The 26,176-nt window shown below is 41.3% G+C and overlaps 1 protein-coding gene across 2 annotated transcripts in view; it reads left to right on the top strand.

Annotated features, from left to right (window-relative positions):
* Exoc6 (exocyst complex component 6) overlaps positions 1 to 26,176 on the top strand; it is a 140,267-nt gene that overhangs the window by 62,600 nt on the left and 51,491 nt on the right. Inside the window, exons 14-19 of one of the 2 annotated variants that reach the window (XM_052713882.1) lie at positions 2,169 to 2,274; positions 5,453 to 5,562; positions 7,194 to 7,305; positions 8,267 to 8,401; positions 19,176 to 19,355; positions 24,067 to 24,102. In XM_052713882.1, coding sequence (XP_052569842.1) covers positions 2,169 to 2,274; positions 5,453 to 5,562; positions 7,194 to 7,305; positions 8,267 to 8,401; positions 19,176 to 19,355; positions 24,067 to 24,102 — 679 coding nt within the window. The remainder of the gene's footprint in view (positions 1 to 2,168; positions 2,275 to 5,452; positions 5,563 to 7,193; positions 7,306 to 8,266; positions 8,402 to 19,175; positions 19,356 to 24,066; positions 24,103 to 26,176) is intronic. The other variant, XM_052713883.1, reaches the window with a different exon arrangement.

The raw sequence follows: 26,176 nt of genomic DNA, 5'->3' as shown, positions 1-26,176 counted from the left end.
GAGGAAGAGAGTCTGTGAAGTGCCTTCGGCATCGTCCTGTCTCGCCTAGGGAACATCTCGCCGTGGTTAAGCATTTCCATCGTTTATTTATTGATTTGTCACCATGAGTCATTAAGTCAGGGAGCAAATTGATAAATTATCGTCACATTTTTTTTCTCTGCATAAACATTCTTTCTCTGAAGGAAACATTGTGAACTGCAGTCATCCTTCTGTGTGACAGTTCTCAAAAGCTTACTTACGTCCCCGATCTGGTACTTTGTCTGTTTTGCCAACACTTCCCTTTGCCTTTAAACCCTCTGTTAACCGCCATCTACTCTGTGCTTCTCTGGGTGTGACTTTTAGATTCCATGCAATGCTTGTCTTCTAAGCCAGGCATACTTCATTGAGCATGGTGTCCTCCAGGTTCTTCTGTGTCAATGCCGATGATAGACTTCCTTATTTTTAAGGCAGCATAAACCATTATGTACATAAAACATACTTTCTTCATCTAACAGAAGGTAAAGCTGACTCCCTGTCTTAGCATATCTTAGCTATTGCAGATAATGCTGCAGTGAACATGGGAAGGTAGATCTCTTGTCAATCTACTAATTTCATATCCTCTGGACAGATACACAGTGCTGGGACTGCTGGCTCATGTGGCTGTTCTGGCTTCAGTTCTCTCTGTACTGTTTGCCCTCTGTATTCTTTCCTGTTCCCACCAAAGGAGCACAGGATTTCCTTTCTCCACATCCTTATGAACGCATACTTTTCTTTTTCAAATGATAGCTGTTCTAATAGGCTCGCAGTGATATCTCACTGTGTTTTAAATTTGCGTATCTGTGGTGACTGGTGATACTGGACAGAATGCCTGTTCTGTTTGCCATCTGAGTGCCTTTGGGGAGGTAACTATTTAGGTCCTTGCTCATTTTTAATCTGGTGATTTATGTTCAGTTCTTTGCATTTCTTAGTTTTTGTGTTAATCCCTTATCAGACATATCAAATGTATAGTGGGGATTGATCGCAGGCATCGGGCTTGATAGCAGACACCTTTACCACTGAGCCATCTGGCCAGCCTAGGTGTGGGTTTATTCTCCTTTGCACTTATGCTTTTGTCCACAATGATTTCCTCCTGTAATCGCATCAGAAATGTTTCTTTTCATCTTTCAAAACCCTACAGCTTCCATAGCTCCTCTGTAAGACTCTGCATGAGATGATCTCCACAGGTCTGATAGGTTCAGACCTTACTGTATGTGTAACATATATCATCTTCACGTGACGAGTTTTCATTGCAGGTCAGAGTTAATACATAGTAGCTATTCATAAACATCAGTCAGACTGGATTATTGATTAAAAGTAAATTGATGCTAGGCATGCAGCAGGCACAGTTCTCTAATCCCAGTACTAGGGAGGCAGAGACAAATGGATTTCTGTGAGTTCAAGGTCATCCTAGTCTACATAATGAGTTCCAGGCCAGCCAGGGCTACACAGTGAAACCATGCCTCAAAATAAAAACAAACAAACAAAAGTCAGTTGTTTGGACAAGACAGGTGGGTTGCAGCAGTCCTCCAAAGCTGAGCGGATGAAGGTTGTTTATTTCTCGCACAAAAGTCAGAGATCTGAGCTGCTTCAGTTGTGATTATACCTTTTGAACTCATTGTCTCCAGGGAAAGTAAGGTCGTCACACGGTTGGGTAAGACATGCTTTTGACTCTCAGGGCAATCTGCGTCATTTCCACAGTGGCAGAAACCAGTCAGTCATGTCGAACATAGCCCTGTCTAGCTGCAGGAGGTCTGCATGGGGAGCACACAGGAACTAGGAAGTGCCCCTTTCCAGTCACAGTGTTCTGAGACTGAGTCCTGAACACATTGTCTTGATCTTCAAGAACTTAAGCTTCTTCAGAATGTGCCATCTTGAGAGACGTCCTAGACAGGAAAGTTCAAGTGAAGTTCTGTGAGGATGGAAAGCTAGGAGGAGGACACTGGAAACGAACTGTGAGAGAAGACCTATTGGATACTGGATTTTAGGATTCTGGATGATGATTGTTTTCCTGTTGTGACTTTTAATGGACAAAACAACAAACAAAACTGTGGAGCTGTTTTTGTTTTTGTAAAGATATAATTCTACAATACCCTAATTCTACAATAGTCTAATGACACAATAATAAGATTTCAACTTTTTTTGTTTAACAGGGACATTTTTGAGGAAGATAATTACAGCCCCATCCCTATTGGCAGTGAAGAAGAATACAAAGTAGTCATCAGTAAATTTCCCTTTCAAGATCCAGAACTTGAAAAGGTACAAGCTAGTTTTTCACTTAAGGGTTAAGAAAAAACAAATCATTGTACTTATTACTATATAAAATTAACATTGTAAGTTGCGAATGATTTCTTTGGGGGCAGTTTTTTGTTGTTCTCATTTGAAAAAAAATTATACTTTAACCTTTATAGATTTTGTTATTATTACTACTACTATTACTATTTTGAATAAGTTAAGTAGGAACTTTCTTAGGGCTCTGGGGACATTAGAAACAGTTGTCCCAAATGTGAGGTGGATTCCCAGGGCGAGCGATACTTGTGTTGTGTGCATTCCAGAGCAGGTGTATTAGATGCTGAGTAGATTGTAGTAATAAGAGTACTGCCTTAATTAGGGTTCCTGTTGCAGTGGTGAAACACCATGACCATAATTCACTTACACATCCACTTCACAGTCCATCATTGAAGGAAGTCAGGGCAGGAACTCAAGCAGGATGGGAACCTGGAGGCAGGAGCTGATGCTGTGGGCATGGAGGGGCGCCACTTACTGGCCTGCTCCTCATGGCTTGTTCAGCCTGCTTTCTTATAGAACCCAGAACCACTAGCCCAGGAGTGGCAGCATCTGCAGTGATCTGGGCCCCCCCACATCAATCATCAATCAAGAAATGCACTATAGGTAGACCCATAGGCCAGTTTCATGGGGAGGCATTTTCTATACAGAGGTTCCCTCTTCTAAAATGACTCTAGTTTGTGTTAACATTAAAACTAGCTAGCACAAGTGTGCTCTAGGGAGAGATTATCTTGGACATATGTGTCACTGTGTGGCCTTGTTTTGTGGCTTTAAAAAAGAAGTTTATTAGAGAGGAGAGAAGGCTCGGTGGGAGAAGCGCTCGCTGCACAAGCATGAGTTCCTGTGTTTAGACTCCCATCGCCACAGAGAAGCCAAAGCTGGGCGTCACCCAGGGTGTTTGTAACTAACCCCTGCGCTGGGAGGCAGATGCAGCAGAAGCTGAAAGTGTTTTAAAAAGAAGGTGGAAAGCAAGAGAGGAAGATGCTTGACCTCGACCTCTGGCCTCCACACACAAGTGCACAGGAATGTGCATGTGCATACACACACGTACACACATGCATGCTCACGCTTTCTATAAAAATTTATTTTGATTAAATGCAAGATATGTGAGGGTAGTAGCTGCCTGTAGGTTTCTTATGGAAGAAGGAATATGCTGTTCAGAGTCAAAATAATATAATTTTAAAGTAGCCAATGTAAGCTACTTTAGAAAACATGTGAGTGCACATGTGTATGCATACATGTACACAAACATGCATAGTCACCCATATCCATTATCTCCAGGTAGAACCAGGTCTAAAGGAAAAGAATATACTTTGCAACCAAGGTAGAAGGTGAGGATTGACACCGAGGCTGTCCTGTGACCTTCACATGAACACTGGACTGCATTGTCCTCGTACTTACGCAAACATGCACACATATGAACATGCACCTGTCTCTCACACACATACAAAATCCAAAAGTGAATATCATATTTTGTATAATAATCACCTTTAAAATTTTTATTTTTCTCTTATTTTTGCTTTTCCAGCTCTTTGAGATTTATTTAGGACAAAGCTGTAAGTAATCATAGCAATAATAAAGAAATGGCTGAGTAAGAGAAATAGAGAAACTGAAGGAAAGCCAGGGTTGGGCAGGACGTCACAGAGGGAGGTGAGATCATTGCAGACGCAGAAGAGGCCAGCTATACCAGGTCTTCAGAGAAGCCAGGTGGCCTTAACTAGGGAGTTGGGGTGGACTAGGGGGTATATTCACAGACATAGCAAGGGTGCAGTAAATGTGAAGGTAGAAGTCTAGGTTAGACTTCTTAAAGTGCAAACGAGGGGCTGTGGGGTTAAAATCTTGGAAGAATTTTCCTTTCTGGAGATTGAGAATTTTCAAATGAATATTGGCTGATAAAATAGTTTAGAAGTAAATCATGGCACAGGGATCAGAAAATTTCAGTAAGATATATTCTGAAACTTGGAATAAACCAGATGTCATCTTAACTGGCCTCATACATTCAGTGATGCTTAAGTGAAGGGAGTCTTACTGTTATAAAAACCTGGGCTGAGGAAATGGCTCAGCAGGTAAGAATGTTTGCTGCACAAACTTGAGGACCTGAATTTGGATCCCCAAGCATCCACATAAAAGCCAGATTAAGCTGTGTGTGCCTATAGCCACGGTGTGCTGTGGGGCAGAGACAGGAGGCTTGCTGGCCAACAGCTGCCTCCGGATTCAGTAAGAGACTCTTTGTCAAGGGAATAAGGTGGAGGGTGATAGAGCAGGCTACTTGGTATACTCTTTTTGGCCTCTGTGTATACAGACAGGTTTGCATACGTATGTGCATACACCACGTGTACACACTTCACATCATATGCAAATACACAGGTATAAAAAAAGCAACAACAAAACAACCCAAAACAAAAGCCCTCTGAATCAGGAAACTGGCCTGACTCTTGTGAGTAGAAAGAAGCAAACAGCTAAACATCGCCTGCTTGTATTATCAGAACACAAAGCGGTGTTGGCATGTGCAGTCTGTGCTCAACAGAGTCCAATACTGCGATCTAAACATAGGATTACATGGCTGTAATTGTTTGTTTTGTTTTGTTGAAACGGTTTCTCTGTGTAGCTCTTGGCTGTCCTAGAACTCACTCTGTAGACCAGGCTGGTCTTGAACTCAGAGGTCCTCCTGCCTCTGCCTCCCACATGCTCAGATTAAAGGTACGCACCACCACTGAAGGCAATGGTCATGCTTTAAAAATAAATAAATAGATAGATAGATGAATGAATAAATAAAGAAATAAATGAATAAATAAATAAATAATAAAATTCTGGATTTGTTTAACATTAAAAATAGGCTAGACATGGCAGCACATGCCTGTAATCCTAGCCCTTGGGAAGCAAAAGCAGGAGAACCACATGTTCAAGGCCAGCCAGGCTACCTAGTGAGATCCTGTCTCAAAATGGCTAGCTAACTAACGAAATAGATGAAAGTTAAAAAAATAAAACAGAACATATGAGAATAATGTAGAAATATAACCATAGAATTTTATGCAATTATTTACATTCAATTGTAAAATCATCTTAATTTTTTTACCTTTATAAGAGACTAGAATGTTATTTTTTTTAAAAAAAAAATCTCAAAAACAGTATTAACTTTCTCTTTTTACAGCAATCTTTCCCAAAGAAGTTTCCCATGTCCCAGTCAGTGCCTCTTATTTATATTCAAGTTAAAGAATTTATTTATGCCAGCCTTAAATTTTCGGAGTCACTACACCGAAGGTAAGCTCACTAACATAAAAGCTGCTTTGCCATGTGCTTTTGGGAAGTGTTAGCACTGGATTTCCAAACCCTAACTCTCTAGTGGCCTGTCATCTGATTGGAAAGGCTTCTGTATTTGAGTTGTATTAGGGTTGGGTTGCTGTAACTGTCTTATTTAACTTGTCATATTAGTGTTAAGACACGTACGGCACAGATGTTTTGATTTGAAAGTTCTTTACCCTCAACTTCAGTATCTAGATTTGACAGTAATAAATAGTTTGCCACATATTCTTTGCCTATTTATTATTATTAGTAGTATTTTATTCCGTGGGTATGGACGTTTTGCCTGCATGTATGTCTTTGCATTATGTGCATGCCTGGTGCCCAAAAAGACCAGAAGGGGCATCAGATCCCTTGGAGTTACATCTGGTCATGAGCCACGATGTGGGTGCCTGGAATTGAGCTTGAGTCCTCTGGAAGAGCAGCCATTGATCTTAACTGCTGAGCCATCTCTCCAGCCCCTTTGTGTATTTTTTTTTTTTTTTTTTTTGGTTTTTCGAGGCAGGGTTTCTCTGTGTAGCTTTGCGCCTTTCCTGGAACTCGCTTTGGAGACCAAGCTGGCCTCGAACTCACAGAGATCCGCCTGGCTCTGCCTCCCGAGTGCTGGGATTAAAGGCGTGCGCCACCACCGCCCGGCTCCCTTTGTGTATTTTAAAAGACATTTGAAAGAAAATTTCATAAGTAATGGCCTTTTACCCTTGAATATTTAGCCCTCATTCCTTTGCATTCCCCCTCAGTGCTACGAATTACTACTAAAACTACAGAGCAGAATCTGAAACCTTAACTGCTTTAATGTTTTGTAAATTGGTTATTTATAAAATTTGAATGTTCTTACAAATACTTATGTCTAAGCTAAATGTTGATTCTTGAAATACAGAAATTCATTCTTGATTAACATACTGATAATTTGGAGAAAGTACAGAAATTTAACGTTTTGGAATTAGCTTTATATAAAGGCTGATAAAATTTTACTCAGTTTAAGGCAGGAGTTCTGATGGGATAATTTTGGTTTTCTCTGAAAACTACCCCCTTACAATTGGCACTTCCTAGAGACATTTTTGGTTGTCACAGCTGTGGGTAGGAGTGCTTCTTGGAATTAGCAGGCAGGGACCAGAGATGCTGCAGAACATACCACACCCTACTGCTCTGGCATTGTATGGCCTTGTGAATGCCAGGCGAGCACTTTACCACTGAGCTATACCCCTAGTCTCTCAATTTGTATTTTAAAAGTAACTTTTAGCTATTATTGTGTATACAGTACCTTACACAGTGACTGCTTTACATTGGAATTATAATAATGCTTTGTACAAAGTATCACATTTTTTATCTTGATTGATTTGGTATATTTAAATTATGTCACAAATGAACATTCTGCTTTAGGGAAATGATCCCTTTTAAAATTAAATTGAAGTTTGTAGCTCAATGAGTTACTGCCATTTATATAAGATAAACATATATAAAGTTATATGATTTATATGTGATATAAAAGATAGAACTTAGAAAAATTACTTTAGTAAGTTATGTTATATTATTGAGAATGTTAACTGATTATGCTCTTGGAAAGGTTTATCAATGTTAACATTTGTTTTCAGCTCAACAGAAATAGATGATATGCTTAGGAAATCAACAAATCTGCTGCTGACCAGAATTCTGAGTAGCTGTTTACTGAACCTTATTAGAAAACCTCATATAGGTTTGACAGAGGTAAGAAGAAATACTAACCAAATGTTTTATTATTTGAAAAAACTGGGGCCGGAGAGACGGCTCAGAGGAAGAACACATAACTGCTCTTGCGGAGGGCCTGGGTTAGATTTCCAGTGCACACATGGCAGCTCATAACCAGTGCAGCTTTAGTTTCAGGGCCTCTGATACCTTCTTCTGGCCTCTGTGGGCTCCAGGCGCGCATGTATTGCACAGATACACATGCAGGCAAAACATCCATGCACATAAAATAACAACAAAAAATATATATATAAATGGATGTGAAATGTTATCCTGTAGCTTTGCATTTAAAATTTATTAATGTAAATAGACTTTAAAAAGGTAAAAGCATCAGTCCAATTCCAAACATGAGGGAGGAGGTAGAGAGATGGCTCAGCGGTTAAGAGACTGACTGTTCTTCCAGAGGATCTGGGTTCAGTTCCCAGCACCCACATGGTAGCTCACAAGATCTGTAGCTCCAGATTTGGGGATCTGACACTCTCTTCTGGCCTCAGGCACTGCATGCACATGCTGTACAAACATGCATGTAAATAAGACACATACAATTTTTTAAAAATATTTAAAAAAAGAAAATATGAGGGAAGACCTTACTTGGGGAGTAGTGGACAGTTGGAGGTATGATGGGCATAGACTTCAGCCTTTACATAGACGGTCACAATCCTCACTTTGTACTTATTAAGTGTATGGGATCTACAAATTACTGTGGACAGTTATTTCAAAATAATTGGCTGTAGGCTCCTAGAATATACATATTTTTAAAACAACATTAATTCTCATAAGAAGTATTTAGACTTTTCAAATCAGATAACCAGTTGTATCCTGTTTTGCTGGAATTTTGTAGACATAGTACAGTGGCAGACTGGAAGTAATGATTGTGCTTTTAAAAATCAGGTGGTCCTGCACAGGCATGATCTGTATTTACTGTGGCTTTCATGTGTTTTAGTTGGTGCAAATCATCATAAACACAACACACCTGGAACAAGCTTGCAAATACCTGGAGGACTTCATAACTAACATTACAAATATTTCTCAAGAAACGGTTCACACCACAAGACTTTATGGACTTTCTACTTTTAAGGTATAAAAAATATGACCATAAGTTTTCGCTCAATTATTGTAAGAAAACTTTAAGAATTAAAGATAATTTTTGTTATATTCTAAACATTGAGAATATATTAGAGATAATCATTGCCCATAATGATGATCAGTTGTGCGTTCCTCTTGGCAACTTAAGCATCTTACTGAAATATTAAAAAGAAAGTATTGATTTTCTGTAATACAGTTTGTTTATGTTTTGACAATAAATGGTAGTACTGAATCAGACTAACAGTTTCCATTAATGTTTCATTTTAATTTTAATTTAATTTTAATAAGTGTACTTGATTGTGTGTATTTGTAAATTAAAAGTGAAGTACAAGGTTTGCTTTCCATCCCTCTTGGTTCTAATCTGAAGAAAAATAGATTGAAATCTTCCTTATGTCACATGAAAAGCGTTCTGTTTGTGTGAAGCCATGGAATGTGCTCGAGATTCACTAATTAATGGTGCTTTAAGTAGAATACAAGATTAATTTCACATGTTTTTTATAACCTGTTTTTTCTCTTTCTTTCTATTTTTTTGTTGTTGTTTTGTTTTTTTGAGACAGGGTTTCTCTGTGTAGCCCAGGCTGTGCTGGAACTCACTTTGTAGACCAGGCTAACCTTGAACTCAGAGACCTGCCTGCCTCTGCTGCCTAAGTGCACCACCATGCCCGACGTACCCTGTTTTCTTACTCTATTAGTCTTGAGCCGTGGATGAGCCATTGGCTCTGGCTGCTCTCTGTTGCTGTGGTAGAGCCCTGGGACAGTTAAAGCAGTAAGGCTGGATTTTGGCTTTAGTTCCACAAGTTCAGTCCAGGGTTCCTTGGCTTTATTGCTTTGGGCTTAAGGTGAGGCCAGGCATCGCTGTGGTGAGTACATGGTAGTGCAGAGTGGCTCACCCCAGGGCAGCTAGAGCGCAGTTTTGTGCTGGCCGGTTCCTCCTCTTCTGCTTTTGTCCCTTCTAAGTCTCCAGGCTGTTGGCACTACCACCCACCTTCACTCAGGGCAGTTCTTCCCTGACTCAGTTGCTGTACTATATGCCCCATGACATCACCAAGCATTAGGACCTGAGCTTAGATCCCCAGAACCCACAGAAGCTGGGTGCAGCAGTGTGTCTGTAATCCCTGCACTCCAGCAGACAGAGCAGGGACAGATGAATCCTCAGCAGCTCTCGGACCAGCCTCTCTTTGAGACTGCTCTCTGTTGCTGTGAACACCAGGCTCGCTGTCTCTGCTTCCCATGTCCGTGTAGGAACGCTGGGGTTGCAGATGTATGGCATAGCACCCACTCTGTGTGGGTTCTGGGGACTTGAACCCAGGTCCTCATGCTTGTGTGTCAAGTAAGGGCATCTCTCAGCCTTCAAAATACAGGATTTCTTAAGTTGGCTTCTCTCTGTCCATCTCACCGTCACGTTCCTTCTCGGGAGTGAATATTAGGTTTTGTGTTAGTCTGTTTTTGCCGTCTTTAGCATCAGGGGTGCCATTCGATGATGAACTGGATGCTGTATGCTGTGTAATACAAATCAGAAAGTTCAGTGTAGCTATAGTTTTCCTGGTCCTGCCTGGCCCACAGTCAGGACAAATCTCTCTCATCTGCCAGTCCCGCAGCCACTCAGACCCAACCAACCAAGTAAACACACAGAGACTTATAATACTTATAAACTGTATGGCCGTGGCAGGCTTCTTGCTATCTATTAACCCATTTCTATTCATCTATAAGTTGCCACGTGGCTCGTGGCTTACCTGTATCTTAACATCTCACTTCTCATCACGGCAGCTTACAGTGTCTGTCTCAGCCTTCCTCCTCCCAGAATTCTCCCCTCTCTTTGTCCCACCTATATTTCCTGCCTGGCTACTGGCCAATCAGCACTTTATTTATTAACCAATCAGAGTAACACATTCACAGCATAGAGAACATCCCACATTTGTCCAGATCAAATGGTTATTAGCATATTGTTTCTTGAGGAAAAACTAGCCAAGCAGGACACATTTGTTGAGGTGGTTTCAACCTTACCTCTCACTTCAATTTTTAAGGCCTCTGAAAGGCCATAGAGTGTTCCCTTTGTTCTAAACAATTAAAATTAATGTAACCCTTTTAGTCCCTCTGTGTTCATAAAGTGTTTCAAATGAGATACGTGTATTAATCAGTGATATCAACAGAAAAAAAATGGCAAGAAAAACAACTCAAACTTTCTTAAACAATAATGGGTCTGGTGTGCTGGCCTGACCTGTAGTTCAGACTATGTGGGACTCTTAGGCAGGAGGAATCAAAGCAGCCCAGGAATTGGAGACTAACTTGGGCAACAAATCAAGGCCCATTAAAAAAAAGAGAGGGAAAAAATACAATAATGGGAATAATAATACATTTTTGCCCATTGTGACTGAAAGGTCCAAGGATAGGGCAGATTTCAGGTGAGGTTGAAGTTGGCTGCTCAGGGGGTCCTTAGGGACCCAGAATTTTCTTCTTCTGTTCCCACTAATCTGTGCAAGTTTGGCTTCATCTCCAAACTCTACAGTGTATGGAGTCTATGTGGTGACCAAGTAGCTCCTCTAGGCTCTCCCCTGATAGTAAAATGGCTACCTCATCCCAGCTCCAAACCTCATGCCTTAGCTGTTACAGGATTCTTTGCTGGAAAGGTGGGAAATTACCGATCAACTTGACCTCATCAAGACCTATCCTTGGAGCTAGATCTGGGTTCAGTCCTGCCCAAACCCAGAGCTGTGGTTTTCCAAAGCATGCTTGGGGACTTTTTAAAGAGGAACCATAGATAACAGAAAGTTGTAGGTGTTTGCTAACAATGTTTAGCTATTACTGCTTAGCTTTTATTCAGAACACATGTGTTTATAGTCCAGGAGGTGCAGAAACTTTTGTATGTTAAGCAGTTTCTCAGATGGTTCTGTTTTCCATCTTTGGTTGAGAAGCACTGATAAAGAGCATTTTCATACATTGAAGGAGAGGTTGGCACATTATGCTAGATACATTTCTGCCCCTAGAGGGCACTATTTCTTTAACAAGAAAAGGAAGAGTGTGTTATTTTATATGCTGAATCTTTACACTTTAACGAAGAGGATATATAGTAGTCTGTCAGTTCATGCTGGGCCAGGGCACATGTACTTCCCAATGATTTTATTTGTCTGGATTATAAAACCTTTAGACCTTGGTGCTTAGAGAAGTCCTTTTGTGTCTCTACTGTTCCTGTTCAGAAGTGCTAGCTGACTTCCCTGTTCAGCGCTGTCACTGAAGTTTTAACGTACAGTTCTTTTCTTGCTATTGTAGTCTGTGGGGGCATTAATAATGTCTTAAAATATGCTCCTCCCTTAATTTAAAGGAGGTCTTGAGAAAAGTTTGTTTTAACCCAGACAGTTTATAGGAAAAGCAGAACTTCTTGATGTTACCCTAGAAAAGTAGGTTAATCCCAACGTTTTTGATGGCAACAGTGACAAAAATAATTCTTATATTTATATTTATATTCTCTGCCTCATTTTTGCTTAGTTCCTTTTCAAAAAAAAAAAACAGAACAAAGTGAGCTAGTGTAATCTGGATCACTTCTTTTTCTCTGAATGTTAAGTCCAGAAAACACACACTCTTTTTATTTAAGACGAGGTTTCACCGTGTAGCCCTAGCTGGCCTGGAACTCACTGTGTAGACAGGTTAGCTTCACAGATCCACCTCTTTCTGCCTCCTTAGTGTGGGATTAAAGGTGTGCATCACTATGCCCAGACCCAGAAAACACAATTACTTCATTTGAGTAGAATGTAAGTGATTTCATTGTCATTATACATTTTCTGCCTTCAGAGTAAAACTATTTTTTTCCTTTCATGGCTTCAAAATGTGTAGGTATTTGGTTCTACTACTTTTGGTTAATATTTTAATCATATTTAAAAATTTTCAAGAGAATGTGAACTAATAACCTTTATTTTACTGTAATAAAACTATGTGGTTAAAAAAATGGAAATACAGGCTCAGGGGTGGTGGTGGCCCACACCTCTAATCCCAGCACTTGGGAGGCAGAGGCAGGTGGATCTCTGAGTTTGAGGCCAGCCTGGCCTACAGAGTGAGTTCCAGGACAGCCAGGGCTGCAAATAGAAACCCTGTCTTGAAAAACCAACCATCCAACCAGCCAGCCAGCCAGCCAGCCAGACAGATAGATAGATAGATAGACAGACAGATAAAAATGGAGATAGGCTGGGCGGTGGTGGCACACGCCTTTAATCCCAGCACTCGGGAGGCAGAGCCAGGCAGATCTCTGTGAGTTCGAGGCCAGCCTGGTCTCCAAAGCCAGTTCCAGGAAAGGCGCAAAGCTACACAGAGAAACCCTGTCTCGAAAAACCAAAAAAAAAAATGGAGATAGAATGAGGAGGGTTTATATGAGCGAGAATTGTTGAGACCAAGGTTGGATAAAGCACAGGGACAAATAGCCAAACGAATGGAAACACATGAACTATGAACCAATGGCTGAGGGCTCCCAACTGGATCAGGCCCTCTGAATGGGTGAGACAGTTGATTGGCTTGATCTGTTTGGGAGGCATCCAGGCAGTGGGACTGGGTCCTGTGCTCATTGCATGAGTTGGCTGTTTGAAACCTGGGGCCTATGCAGGATTGCTTGGCTCGGCCTGGGAGGAGGGGACTGGACCTACCTGGACTGAGTCTACCAGGTTGATCTCAGTCCTCGGGGGAGGCTTTGCCCTGGAGGAGGTGGGAATGGGGGGGGGCTTGGGGGGAAGGTGAGGAGGGCGGGAGGGGGGAGAACAAGGGAATCCGTGGCTGATATGTAGAACTGAATTGTATTGCAAAATAAAAAAAAAAAAAAATTAAAAAAAAATGGAGATACAGCATTAATTTTAAAGCTAGAGTGAAATAGGCTCGTAAAAGAGTAGCATTTTTTAAAATAACATTTTGGTTTGGAGGAGTCTCTTAGGACTGGCCTTAAGGTTTTTGTGGATGGAGTTCATGCTCAGAGGCAGATCACTGGCCTCTTACAGTCAAGAGTAAGAAAGAAAACTGCCATGCAGCCCTCTTCCTCTTCTTGCCTGCATCAGCCACAGCCCAGGAAAGCAGGAGCAGTCGTGAGTGGGGGATGCGTGGTGTAGGGCATGGAATAGAGGGCAGGAATAACTGCTCTCGGCTTCCTTTGCCTGATGGTGGGGGGAAGTGAGTGGAGTGCTGGTGAGGCCTTGAGCATCGAGCTTCTGTGAGCCTGTGCTCCAGCAATGCTGCCTCGCTGTAGTTCTGTAGTGACCTGAATTAATCTGCTTAGATTCAGTGAAGGTTATGAGACGTGGAAGAAGGGGCTGACTATGAACACTGGGAAAAATGCAAGGTGATAAACATCTTCATGTTGCTCTGGGAAATTGACTTACAAGTGGTATCATTAAGGTGTGGTATGGTGTAGTTCTGTGGGTCACAAGCATTAGACAGCCTACCAGTCCCTAATGTAGCAAGGAAGGTTAAAGAGGGGTGTGTATTACTTATGGCTGATGCATAGTAAACATGACTCCTCTGTCCAGTTACTAGTGCTCCAATCCAAAATGTTATTTTGCAATTGTCCAATCACAAATGATATCAGTAAGTTAAACTGTGCAATTTGGAAATCTTGATATTGTGATGTATTAATTATTTTACATAGTGTCACTACCTACTGAGTGATCTTGTTGATCTCCAGGGATGGCAACTTTTTTTTTTTTTTTTTTTTTTCGAGACAGGGTTTCTCTGTGTAGCTTTGCATCTATCCTGGAACTCACTCTGTAGCCTCGAACTCACAGGGATCTGCCTGGCTATGCCTCCCGAGTGCTGGGATTAAAGATGGCAACTTTTTTTTTTTTTTTTAATTTTGCAATACAATTCAGTTCTACATATCAGCCACAGATTCCCTTGTTCTCCTCCCTCCCGTCCCCCTCACCTTCCCCCCAGCCCCCCCCCCCCCCCCATTCCCATCTCCTCCAGGGCAAAGCCTTCCCCACAGACTGAGATCAACCTGGTAGACTCAGTCCAGGTAGGTCCAGTCCCCTTCTCCCAGGCCGAGCCAAGCAATCCTGCATAGGCCCCAGGTTTCAAACAGCCAACTCATGCAATGAGCACAGGACCTGGTCCCACTGCCTGGATGCCTCCCAAACAGATCAAGCCAATCAACTGTCTCATCCATTCAGAGGACCTGATCCAGTGGGGACCCCTCAGCGATTGGTTCATAGTTCATGTGTTTCCATTCATTTGGCTATTTGTCCCTGTGCTTTATCCAACCTTGGTCTCAACAATTCTCGCTCATATAAACCCTCCTCATTCTCGCTAATTGGTAAAGATGGCAACTTTTTAAATGACTAATTTCTTGGCAGTTCTCTCGTTGAGAAGCGGAGGAACTATGACCAATCTTGTGATTGCTGATAGTAAGAATCAAAGAGCGCAGTGGAGATAATGTAAGGCGCCCGAGGATAGGACAGAAGAGGCAGGGAGCTTCTGCCTCACTCCAGGCATGCCCGCAGAGAGCCATATGCTGCCCTTAGAAGTCCAGTTACCAGCAGGGTGTGCTGGTGCAAGTGTTTAATGCCAGCACTCAGTGGGTCAAGAAGGAAGATTTTGAATTTGAGCCAGCCTGGACTACAGAGTGAGACCTGGTCCCCACAAGCAAGCAACCAAGGCTGTGGAGCCATGCCATGAAGATGCCGAGGCATTCGAAGAGCTCGTCCATCTCAGGTGCCAGGTGCTTGAGTGAAAGACTCAAGATGATGCTAACCTCTGGCTCCTGAGTCTTGTTCCCAGTCATCCCAGCTGAGGTCTGACATTCTAGAGCAAGGTCATCCCCTCTGTCCTCTGACCTGGGGACACTGTGACCTTAGTGAAACGCTCCTGTTAAGTCACCAAGTCCTGAGATAGTTAGTTACTCTCTCGTGTTTCACAGGGACAGCAGCTGACATCAGTGCTTCTTGGTAGGCCCCCATTTTCACATCACCGCAGCCTCTCTTTTAACTGTACATGTATAAGCACTTACTGTTTATATTTACTCAGTCTGTAGCTATTTTCTGTGTGGCACTTTTGTATATGAACTGGATTACAAACTTCTCCAAGAGACTGTTTCACAACTACCTATCTACTGTGCACTGTGTCTCAAGTACTCTTCTAGCTACATGGGGCTTTGTTAGTGAGCAAAACAGATGAAAACTTCTTTCCTTAACGAAGCTTACATTTTGGTGGATATTCTTGTTTGTTTTTTGTTTTTTGAGCCAAGGTCTCACTATGTAGCTCTGGCTGTCCTAGAACTCAATGTGTAGACCAGGCTGCCCTGGAACTCACAGAGATCCATTTGCCTCTGCCTCCTGAGTGCAGGGATTAAAGGTGTGTGCCACCATGCCCGGCTTTGGTGGACATTCTTTACGAGTCCTTGCTATATAGTGATAGTACTGTCACTGATAAACAGTAATGTTAGTGCTTCAGTCTTAAGATTTTTTTTGACTTTAATTGCATTAGACATTTTGGGGAGTATAAGTTACTATAGGTTACTGAGTTAGAATTCACTGATACTGTCATACTTAGCAGTACTTAATTACACTTACGGCTAAGACTTTTTTTTAACTTACCTTAAGGTCTTGTTTCATCAACAGTACTGTGTTTACTTTCTTCTACAGCCAACAAGGGATACTGTTGACAGTTTTTATTGTTTATGTGTTAAATCTGTATTAGACCTCTGAATAGGGAGCAAAGAAAGTCCTTGTTGCAAGTCCTGTTCCAGTCCTACTGTGCGGCCTGCAGATGGAGAAGCTGCCCAGGGCTTGGCTGGCCTTACGCTGCCAGGTGTGGCAGAGAATGGAAATGGCTAGGCAGTGTCAGAAGTGGAGAGGGCGCCGCACACACACCAAAAGCTACACATGGTACATTTTAATCGTTCACATTGCCTTCCTGTGTGTTATCCATTTGAAAGAGGTTTTTAAGGGCATACAAACAAAAACCTGGTAATGGATCACGATTATATTTTTTTTGCATTTACTTAATTTTATTTTTATTTGCATTCTAAATACTTTCTTTAAAAAATATTTGTATTAATTCTTTGATAATTTTAAACATGCATACAGTGAATTTTGGTCATATTCACCTTCTGCTCCTTCCCCTAACACCTCTCATATCCATTCTCCCTCCCAACTTCATGTCTTCTTTTTATTTTTATTCATATCCCACTGAGTGTAGTGTGTGCTGCCCATATACTCAGGGGTGCAGGGTTACCCACCGAAGCATAATAGGAACCTACCAGGGACAACACCCTTAAAGAAAATGTATTCTTTCTTCTAGCAGCCATCAATTGTGGGTAGCTCCTCAGTTATGGGTGGGGCTCATGAGTGCCTCTTCACTCTGTTGGAATACTGACTGGCTTGATCTTGTACAGGTCTTGTGAAGGCAATCACAGCTGCTCTGAGCCTGTGTATGCAATGGTCCTGTTGTATCCAAGAGACAAAGTTTTGCTCATCTGCTTCCAAACTCTGACCTTACATCTTTCTGCCCCTTCTAGGCTGGTCCCTGAGCTTTGAGGGAAGGGGGCATGATATCGATGTATCCTTTATTGCTGAGCACTCTCTCCAGACACTTACTCTCTGCATTTTGACAAGTCAGTTTCTGTGTTAACCGCTGTCTGCTGCATAAAGAACCTCCTCAGATAAGGTCGGAGTACTACACTCATCTAGGCGTGTGTCTTTATTCTGAATATTACATCTGCACTTGACCCTGATGGCTGCCTTTCTCTGTTTCTCAAGAAGTGAGCACAGCTGTGAAGTCTGTGTTTAGCCTTTAAGTTCATCTTTTTTTATTCTTAGGGACTAATATGTGGCCAGCTGTTGCTGAGTGGAGTGTTGTGCAGATTTGTGCGAGGTCTAGTTGCTTTGTATCGTTCGTTATTTACTTCTCCCACCAGATCCTGAGTCTTTCTAATGATTCTTTCCCATTTCACCTAATACATTTCAGTCGTTTGGCTATTTATAGTTTCTACTTACCTAGGCAGTTTCCTCGTTTTAAAGGGTTTCTAAGGTTTCCTTTTGTTCTTTGGACACATTTTGAATAGTCTATGTGAAGTTTTGTCTTGTAAGTCTAGTAACTGGGCTTCCTCAAAGATTCTTCCATTGATTGCTTTTTCTTCCTTCAGGAGGCCATGTTTTCCTATCTGTTGCATGATTTGTAGTTTTTATTGATAACCAGACACTAAAATACTCATTGGAAATGAGTATTCATTCATCCCTGGATTTGTTCTTCCTGTTGGTGCTTTATTGTTTTTCTGGACTGAACCTGTAAAATTTGTTTTCTTTGTGTGGCCACTGAAGTCTACTCGCTTAGCTCACTGGTCAGCTAATGATTAGACAGAGACTTCCCTGCAAGCCTAGAACCATTAAATCCCCATCTTTTCTAAGAGAGTCCGCATGTGTGCTGGGTCACGCCTTAAAACAGACCAAGTTGACGCTTCTGCTTTAGCTCTCATTTCCTTCTTGTACAAGCTTTCAGGTCAGTCATCAGTGCGAGCTTAGACCCTCACAGGCCTTTTCTGGACATGTACACTGCCCCAGAGATACATGTGGCCTTCAAGTTTTCCAAGAATATGTCAGAGGTTTTTTTTGTTGTTGTGTATTTGTGTTGTTGTTGTTTTTCTTCAGACAGGGTCTCACTACGTATTCTTGGCTGACCTGGAACTCATTATATAGACCAGGCTGGCATTGAACTCACAGAGATCTGCCTTTCCTGCTTCCTGATTGTGGGGATTAAAAGTGTGGGCCACCACACCCACTGTATGTCAGAGTTTTTAAAAGATGTCTCTGGACATGTTATTTTCCAACGTTTACTTTTTAATTTTTGGTTAACCATTTATGAATCACAGCTGTAATCTACCACTTCAAGTATCCTCTTTATTAAAAAAAAAAAGTCCCTAATTGTTTCGATAATACCCATGGGGAAAGGCATTTTTGCACCAGAGAACCCCAATTTAGGTCAAATAAAGATATCCCAGAAAATGTGGCTGGAGTTGATTTACACATATTCATATTCAGCTAGTCAATTTGCATGCATTTATACTATATTGGGTATTATAAGAAATAAAGAGATGAAAAATATACAGGAGAATGTGCATAAGTTATAAGCAAATGCTATACCGCTTTATACGGGACCTCAGTTTATTATTTGTAATGGGAGGAAGATTCTGAAACCAACCCCATGTAAAGACAACTGTGTTCCCTTTTCTCTGGGATATCCAGCTTACTTTCCCTTAGTGGATCCGTGTGCTCCCTGCGTTCTCGCAGCCTCTGCTTTCCGGCTTCTGATCTTCCTGAGGGCCATAGGAGGACCGTCGGGTTCATATGTTATGAAAGAACCAGTCCTATGATGTTAGTATTGTCAGCTGGGCCCCTGGGCATGCCTATGGGGAATTGCTGGGTTTGTGTTAACTGAGGAAGGCAGGTGGGCACTGTGAGCGGCACCTTTGTCTGGCTGGCATCTGGGATTATGTAAGGAAGGAAGGTTGCTGAAGTAGCAGTAGGCATTCGTGTGTGATGAACCGGGATAAACACGTTCTCCCTTACATTGGTTTTGTTGGTGTCTTATCACAGCAGTAGGAAAGGAAACAAGACAAGCTCTGAAAACCAAAAGGCTGACAGTAGGGTTGGGAAGGAAAGCAGACGTGACACCGGTCAGATCGGCTTTGTGGTGTTGGAAAAGTACCTTTTCTGTGTTTCTAATAAAAACCAAAAACTTAAAATTTAAAATGTAGGGACACTACTTCTGTAATTGTTTCTTACTGCTGTTACTTTACCCCTTAGGATGCTCGACATGCAGCAGAAGGAGAAATATATACCAAACTCAATCAAAAAATTGATGAATTTGTTCAGCTGGCTGATTATGACTGGACAATGGCTGAGTCGGATGGAAGAGCGAGTGGTTATTTAATGGACCTTATTAATTTTTTGAGAAGCATCTTTCAAGTGTTTACTCATTTGCCTGTAAGTATAAACAATTTCAGATATTGTAAGTTTGCTTTCTAAAATGCATTTTAGAGTTTAATTTTTGGGTGCTTTATTGTTTGCACATTTCTTTTTCCACTATTATAAATCACTTGATAAAGAATCTAGCTGAAGTTGGCTGAGGTTTTAATTCATTGTACTTTTTAACTAAAATAACTATAACTTCCCATTAAAAGCAAAACAACCCGCCCCCCGAAATTAACAGTATAGATTTAAATAGAAATAATCTTTAATAGGAGTTTGTGTGAAAGTCAGTATAATCAAGTTTTTTTCTAGCTTACAAGGTACAAGAAAAATATTAGATACTTTAAATTCTTTATCTATCTATCCCAGATGACTCTAGCTTGTGTCAAGTTGACAGAAAATTAACCAGCACGTCCTATTATGTAAGATACAGCTGAATTTACAAATAAGGTATTTAACATAGAACCTGAAGAAATACTACTAGCCATTTCCTTTGTTTGAAATGAAAAAGCAACAGCAAAAAGCAACCCCAGTGTTTCCGACATCAATTACTCTTTTGTTGTAAATAGTTGAATAGAATTGTTTAAGGGAGATGTTCAGGGAGGAAAAAACCTTAAATTATATTCATTCTATAAAACAATGGGTTTCATTATGACAGAGTTGTACATATACCACTTATTTAAATCGTACTCATCCCACCCTTGTCTAGCTCAAACAATACCCCTTTCAGGTGGTGCTTGGTTGTAGCACTCCTCAAGTTACAGAGAGTGACTGTGACACTGGCCAGTAGTATCCAGAGCATAGGAAACCTCCAAGCCTTCCCCACAGTGGCACACTTCCTCCAACAAAGCCACACCTCCTAATAGTGCCACTCCCTTTGGGGGCCATTTTCTTTCACACCCACAGCGACGATGGATTTTTCACCCGCAGTTCTGTCACCGTCACACCCAATTTCCCCATCTGCTCACCTGACCATTGGGAACCTGGACTTGTCTGCGACCAGGACTGCTAGTCTTCACTGTCTGGCTCATTGTGCTTTTGGCTTTGGGTCCTCATATCCAGAAAGCCAGGGTTGGACCTACAGGCCGTTACCCACTTTTCTTTGCATAGCCTTTGTGTTTCCCATTCTCTTCAACTCGCCTGTCTCCCCTTTCATGATTCCTGATGCTCTTCTGTGTCTCTTTGGAATATAGTATGTTCCTGTGTCCCTTGAATCTTCTTATTCACAAACTTCTGCAGAAGAAGCTTCCCCCCCACCCCCGACACTGAAAATCCTGTAGTTTCTGTTTTATTTTTAGCAAAAAAAACCTGCAGAGCTGGCATGGCTTTACTTTACTGCTATATATAAATAGTGAGTGTGTGTGTGTGTGTGTGTGTGTGTGTGTGTGTGTGTGTGTGGTGTGTGTGTGCATGTGTTTACGTACATGCACATCTGACTGGGATACATATGTATACTTTTTTGTTTGTTTAGCATTTGCTCAGTGCGCTTCTCCTTAGAACAAGCAGGAATGAAGCTAATCATGGGGTTATGGTCTCATCTTTTTAGGGCTAATTTCTTTTTTAAAGATTTTGTTTTCTTATTTAGGTGTTATGTGTGTGCATTTGTATGTATGTGTGTGTGCCCACAGAGGACAGAAGGGGGCATCTGATTTACTGGAGCTGGAGTTACAGGAAGTTGTAAGCTGGCTACCGTGGAGCTAGGAACCAAACGTGGGTTTTCTGTAAGAGCAGCTAGTGATCTTAACTGCTGAGCCATCTGTCCAGCTCCTGGGACCACTTCCTTCAGCATGGGACTGTGCATTTGCAGTGTTCCCCAGGTGGGAGGCTCCTGTTGTTAGCTTCAGGTTCTTAAATTTTGAATGAAAGACTGCATATTTTCAAGTTATGTGTTATTTCCTGCCTTCCCCCTTTCTTAACTTTTTTTTTTTTTTTGGTTTTTTTCGAGACAGGGTTTCTCTGTATAGTTTTGGAGCCTGTCCTGGAACTCGCTCTGTAGACCAGGCTGGCCTCAAACTCACAGAGATCCACCTGGCTCTGCCTCCGAGTGCTGGGATTAAAGGCGTGCGCCACCTCCGCCTGGCTGCCTTCCTCCTTTCTTTTTTTTTTTTTTTTTCCGTTTTTCAAGACAGGGTTTCTCTGTGTAGCTTTGCGCCTTTCCTGGGACTCGCTTGGTAGCCCAGGCTGGCCTCAAACTCACAGAGATCCACCTGGCTCTGCCTCCGAGTGCTGGGATTAAAGGCGTGCGCCACCACCGCCCGGCTGCCTTCCTCCTTTCTTATACCTACAATTTTCCCTCCCTTCCTCTCCCTTTCCTTCCCCTCTTTCTACTTCCTCCCTCCTTTCTTCTCCCTGTGTCTACAGCTTCAGCTGTCCCCAGATTGTCTCCGGGGTTTTTTTTCCCACTCTCATTTCCTCTGCTCACGTATTTGCCTGCTCTGTGCCTGGACTGCTGGCTTCCAGCTGCACTGCGTTTCTTTGCAGTGTGCAGTGGACAGTGGCTTCCTCTGCTCTGCCTCATTGCCTCCTGTCTTCCAGAAAGCATTCCTTGATTTTTTCCCTGTCTTCGTTTTTTCTGCTTTTAAGTAATTTATCCTTTAAAAGGCAACTTGGTACTTTATATTTTGCTCGTGTATTAGGGTGCAAAACAAACATTCTGTCTACCATCTTGATTTTTTTATGTTTGAGTGTTTTGCCTACATGTATGGTAAGTGCATCACGTGTGTGCAGTGCAGGCAGAGACTAGCAAAGAGTGTAGGAGTCCCTGGAACTGGAGTTGTAGGTAGTGGTGAGTTGCCATGTGGGTGCTGGGAAGCAGACTTTCTTTTGCTTTTGTTGGTTCAGTTTTTCTGAGTTTTATCTGTTCTCTTGACTAAAAACTTAGAGGGACCTTTAAAATCAAGTGTAGAGTCATTGGCTTTTAATATCTTTTGTTTTATGTGACGAGAAAGAATTATGTTTAAAATGCAAGGATTTTCTTATTAATGTTTATTTTTTAAATGTGGATGGCTCATGAATAATATTTGTGTGATTCACTGAATATAATTCATAGCCGGGCAGTGGTGGCACACGCCTTTAATCCCAGCACTTGGGAGGAAGAAGCAGGCGGATCTCTGTGAGTTTGAGGCCAGCCTGGTCTACAGAGCGAGATCCAGGACAGAGGTACACAGAGAAACCCTGTCTCAAAAAACAACACCCCCCAAAAAACAATCATATAAAAGTAGTATAATACGAACTGTGGTGAAAGTAACATATTCCTATGATTTACAGGGTTGCCTTGCTGTTGACTTTCTTAACAAAGTTGCTAAATTTCAGCTGAATTTTGCCTCAATTCTGTGTCTTTTATATATTTTCCATTATAGCTCTACATACTTTGAAAGATTATGGAAAATAGTTAAGTAAGTAAATATGATAGCATAATTATACTAATCAAAACAAAATTTGTTGAAGTTAAATCTAGGAAGGAGTTAGTGGTTCTCTAGAGGTGAGCTCAGTCTGTTTGAAGAATGAGTTTCGTAGCCAGCACAACTGTCAGCTCACTAAGCACAAGCTTCGTTAGGCTGCTTAGCTTCAGTGGGTGAGTTTGCCTGAGTTTACACTTGTGTATTTGATGGAAATGACCAGTCTCATCTCTACTAGAAGCTCAACTTCTGCTAATAAGCAGAGTCTTGAGTTCTATTGTGCTAACATAAGCTTGAACCACATTTCTGAGTCAGTACCTTTCTCTGGAAAGTTTTTAATGATACCTAAATATTACCCATTTATTTTTGAAATGTAATGGATGTTACATGCCTGTGGTCCTAGCACTCAGGAGTATTGTAAACTGGAGAAAATTTATCTGATTACTATGCCACATAGATTTCATCTCCAAAAGAAAAAAAGTAAGAAAAATAAAGTAATTTAAAAAAAAAATGGTATTTTAATCCATTCCTTTTATTTAAGAATTGATATGTTGTTAATCATTGATATTTTAAAAGAAGAAGCCTGCTGAGGCTTATATGCAGTTGAATTATGACCAATAATTTGGTTTTTACTTTGGCTTACTATTCACTTCTTAGGGAACAAAATATATTTGATTAGCTGTGAGATGCAAGCCTTCATTCCTTAAGGAATTTAGTTTAATCTACGTGAATTATGTTGGAACATAGTGACTTATCCTTTCAGAGCATCCTTAGAAACTTGTATTCTCCATAGTGTTCTGTTATTTATGAAGAAATAGACATTTTCTTTCTTTCTGAATTAGAATCATCTATGGAAAGAGCCACTTCTAAATATTCAGATTCAGTGCATGCTGTAAACCTAATTTAAATTTCTGTAGCTTAAAATCAGCATTTTTAACTTATTGCTTAATTTTTAATATTATTATTGTTTGAAGCTTGAGAACCACTGCTGTAGAGCAAAGAATCCTGTCTAAAGAATTGGTTTTTGTTGAATTTGCCAATTCAGCACACATTTAGTAACTGCTAAAGCTCATTATGTTAATGCTGACAGGTCAACTTCGTTATATGTACAAATGTTTGGAGAAAAGCTTAATGTGTATGTAAGAACTCACCTACAAATCTTCAAAATGAAATGATCATCACATGCATGTGGTAACTAATGCCTTTCCATTATAGAATGCGCAGACTCTACTTGTATTGTGTGTTTAGTTTTTCTGTGTTGGCTATTGCTTCTGTTGTAATTAGAATACATTTCCCTCTTTCATTTGATTGCCTTGCTTCCTTCTCAGACTAAGGCAAACACCAATGATTATGCAGCCATGTCGGTAAGTAGATACAAGCTAAAGTTAGCATGTAAATTAGAAAATGATGAACTTCCTGCAGGCTTATTTTTCTCAGAGAAAAATAAGTATTTAACTTATAATTATTTTGACATTGCCGTTATATTTGCAGTGTGTTGGAAGCATTGAGTTTAAAGGTAATGTTAGCTGTTTTGGTAAGACAGGACTTTCTGGAATTTATTATGAAGGGCAATAGGAAATACATCTATGGGCAAGGCAGTGCTTTGGGAACCTGAGTCTTTCCTCTGTAAACTGACGCTAATGAGTATATGTTTGACATGGTTCTTTTGTGAGGATTGAATGAAATAGAATGCACAAGATATTTAGAAGAGTGCCTGGCGTCTAATTGATTCTCAGAAACTGTTAGTTATTAGCACCATTTACTTTGAAGACTTTATACTTTTCCTGAATGCTCTTTTTCTACAACAATATACCACACTACACTTGTGGGAATTAGCCAAGTGTGAAGTCAAAACAGTTCATGAGCCCATTGGATACATGAGCCCTCGCTATTCATAAACCTATGTGATCCATGAGTCCATGCGATTCATGAGTCCATGTGCTATGTGACAAAGCTTTTCCTTGGAAGATACAACACACAGCAGCATCTCTTCATCCCAGACAGGGAGCCACAATAGACCAAAGTATGGATTGTTGTGGGTCTGGGGTCCTTCAGAGACTCACCAGTCAGACCATGAATAAGTTTTAACAAAGAAGAGGTTTTATTCATGTCCTGATGCCAGGTCTATCCAGGACTCAGGATTCCTGAATGTAGTGCCCAGCCACCTCAGTCAGAAGTTTACAAAGGCAAAGAACATGAAGTTACATTCTGTGTAGGTGCAAGTGGAAGGTCCTCTCATGCAAATATGCTTTTGTTTACAGAAGAAAAAACAGCAGTAAAAATTAACCCTTAACAGTCCTAACTTTTGGCGGTCTAATTTTGGTTTATTCCCTAAGCACAGGGATTTTAAACTTTTAAACATAAAGATAGCCATCAATATAATGTTAGCCATCACAGGATACCACCAAAGTTCAACAGTGAACCAATCAGCTTTATTGGGGTTACTTACAAGAATATAGGTGTTATAATTTAAAAACGGTGGGCAGTGGTCTTTGTGGATTGAAGCCAAGGGGCCCCAGGGCAGGTGAGTGAGACACCATGCGGACAGTGCTCATGTAGAGAATTTTTTTGGGGGAAGGGAAGAAGGGATGCAGAGTGCACCTCTGGAGATAAAGGCTGAGGAGAGAAGAGGAATGAGAGAGGAAGAGAAGAGACAGAAAGGGGGAAGAGAAGAAGAGAAGGGGGTGCAGACGCAGTCTTGTGGGATGAGAGAGGAAGAGGGGGGTGGTTTGCTCTTAAAGGGGACTTAGCGAATGCACAAACAGGTTATGAAGGATGACACTGTCAGGACCCTGAGTAGGCCAAAGTGCTGCCTGTCCCCAAAGGGCCAGCCAGGGCGTACTTAAATGCTAAAGATGGGTGGAGTTACTCAGGATCATAAATGACTCAAAGACAGCTGCATCATCTAAGCTCACCCCAACATGGGAGACAGCTTATGAGGCTGGGAACCTGGAACACACTGTACAGCCTACAGGCAGCTCAGCAACTTAGACAGTGTCTCTCTTCTCAGTGACTCAGTTGGTCTAAACCTCTTTCAGGCTGCTCAGCTGGTTTCTGCTTCTTCTAGGCAGCTTGTCTGGTCTCTGCCTTCTTTGCAGTTTGGATCCTCTGAGAGGTCTCCTTTCTCCTTGGCTCTTCTGAGAGTGACTCTCAGCAGCTTGGCTTGTCTGCTCTTGCAGGGAGGGGCCTAGTGAATCTGGTCAATTTCAGGGACTTCCTGAAGGTATTTTGAGTTGTTTACTTCCTGCCTAAGGAGCTTGTCTGCAAGATGGAATATTTTAATCTTGGAGGAAACTATTACAGAACACAACTTACCTGAGCCATATGATCATGACCCAGTGCAAATATTTCTTTCTCATTTCAGCCCAGGACTGCTCTTCTGAATCACCTTAACCCTTACTTTTAAAAATGGCTTTATTGAAGTTTTTATTTATTTTT

The sequence above is a fragment of the Peromyscus californicus genome, unplaced genomic scaffold (genome assembly GCF_007827085.1).
Source record: "Peromyscus californicus insignis strain IS unplaced genomic scaffold, ASM782708v3 Scaffold_4__1_contigs__length_199733344, whole genome shotgun sequence".
In the NCBI taxonomy this organism is placed as follows: Eukaryota; Metazoa; Chordata; class Mammalia; order Rodentia; family Cricetidae; genus Peromyscus; species Peromyscus californicus.
This window is presented reverse-complemented; position numbering and strand designations above follow the sequence as displayed.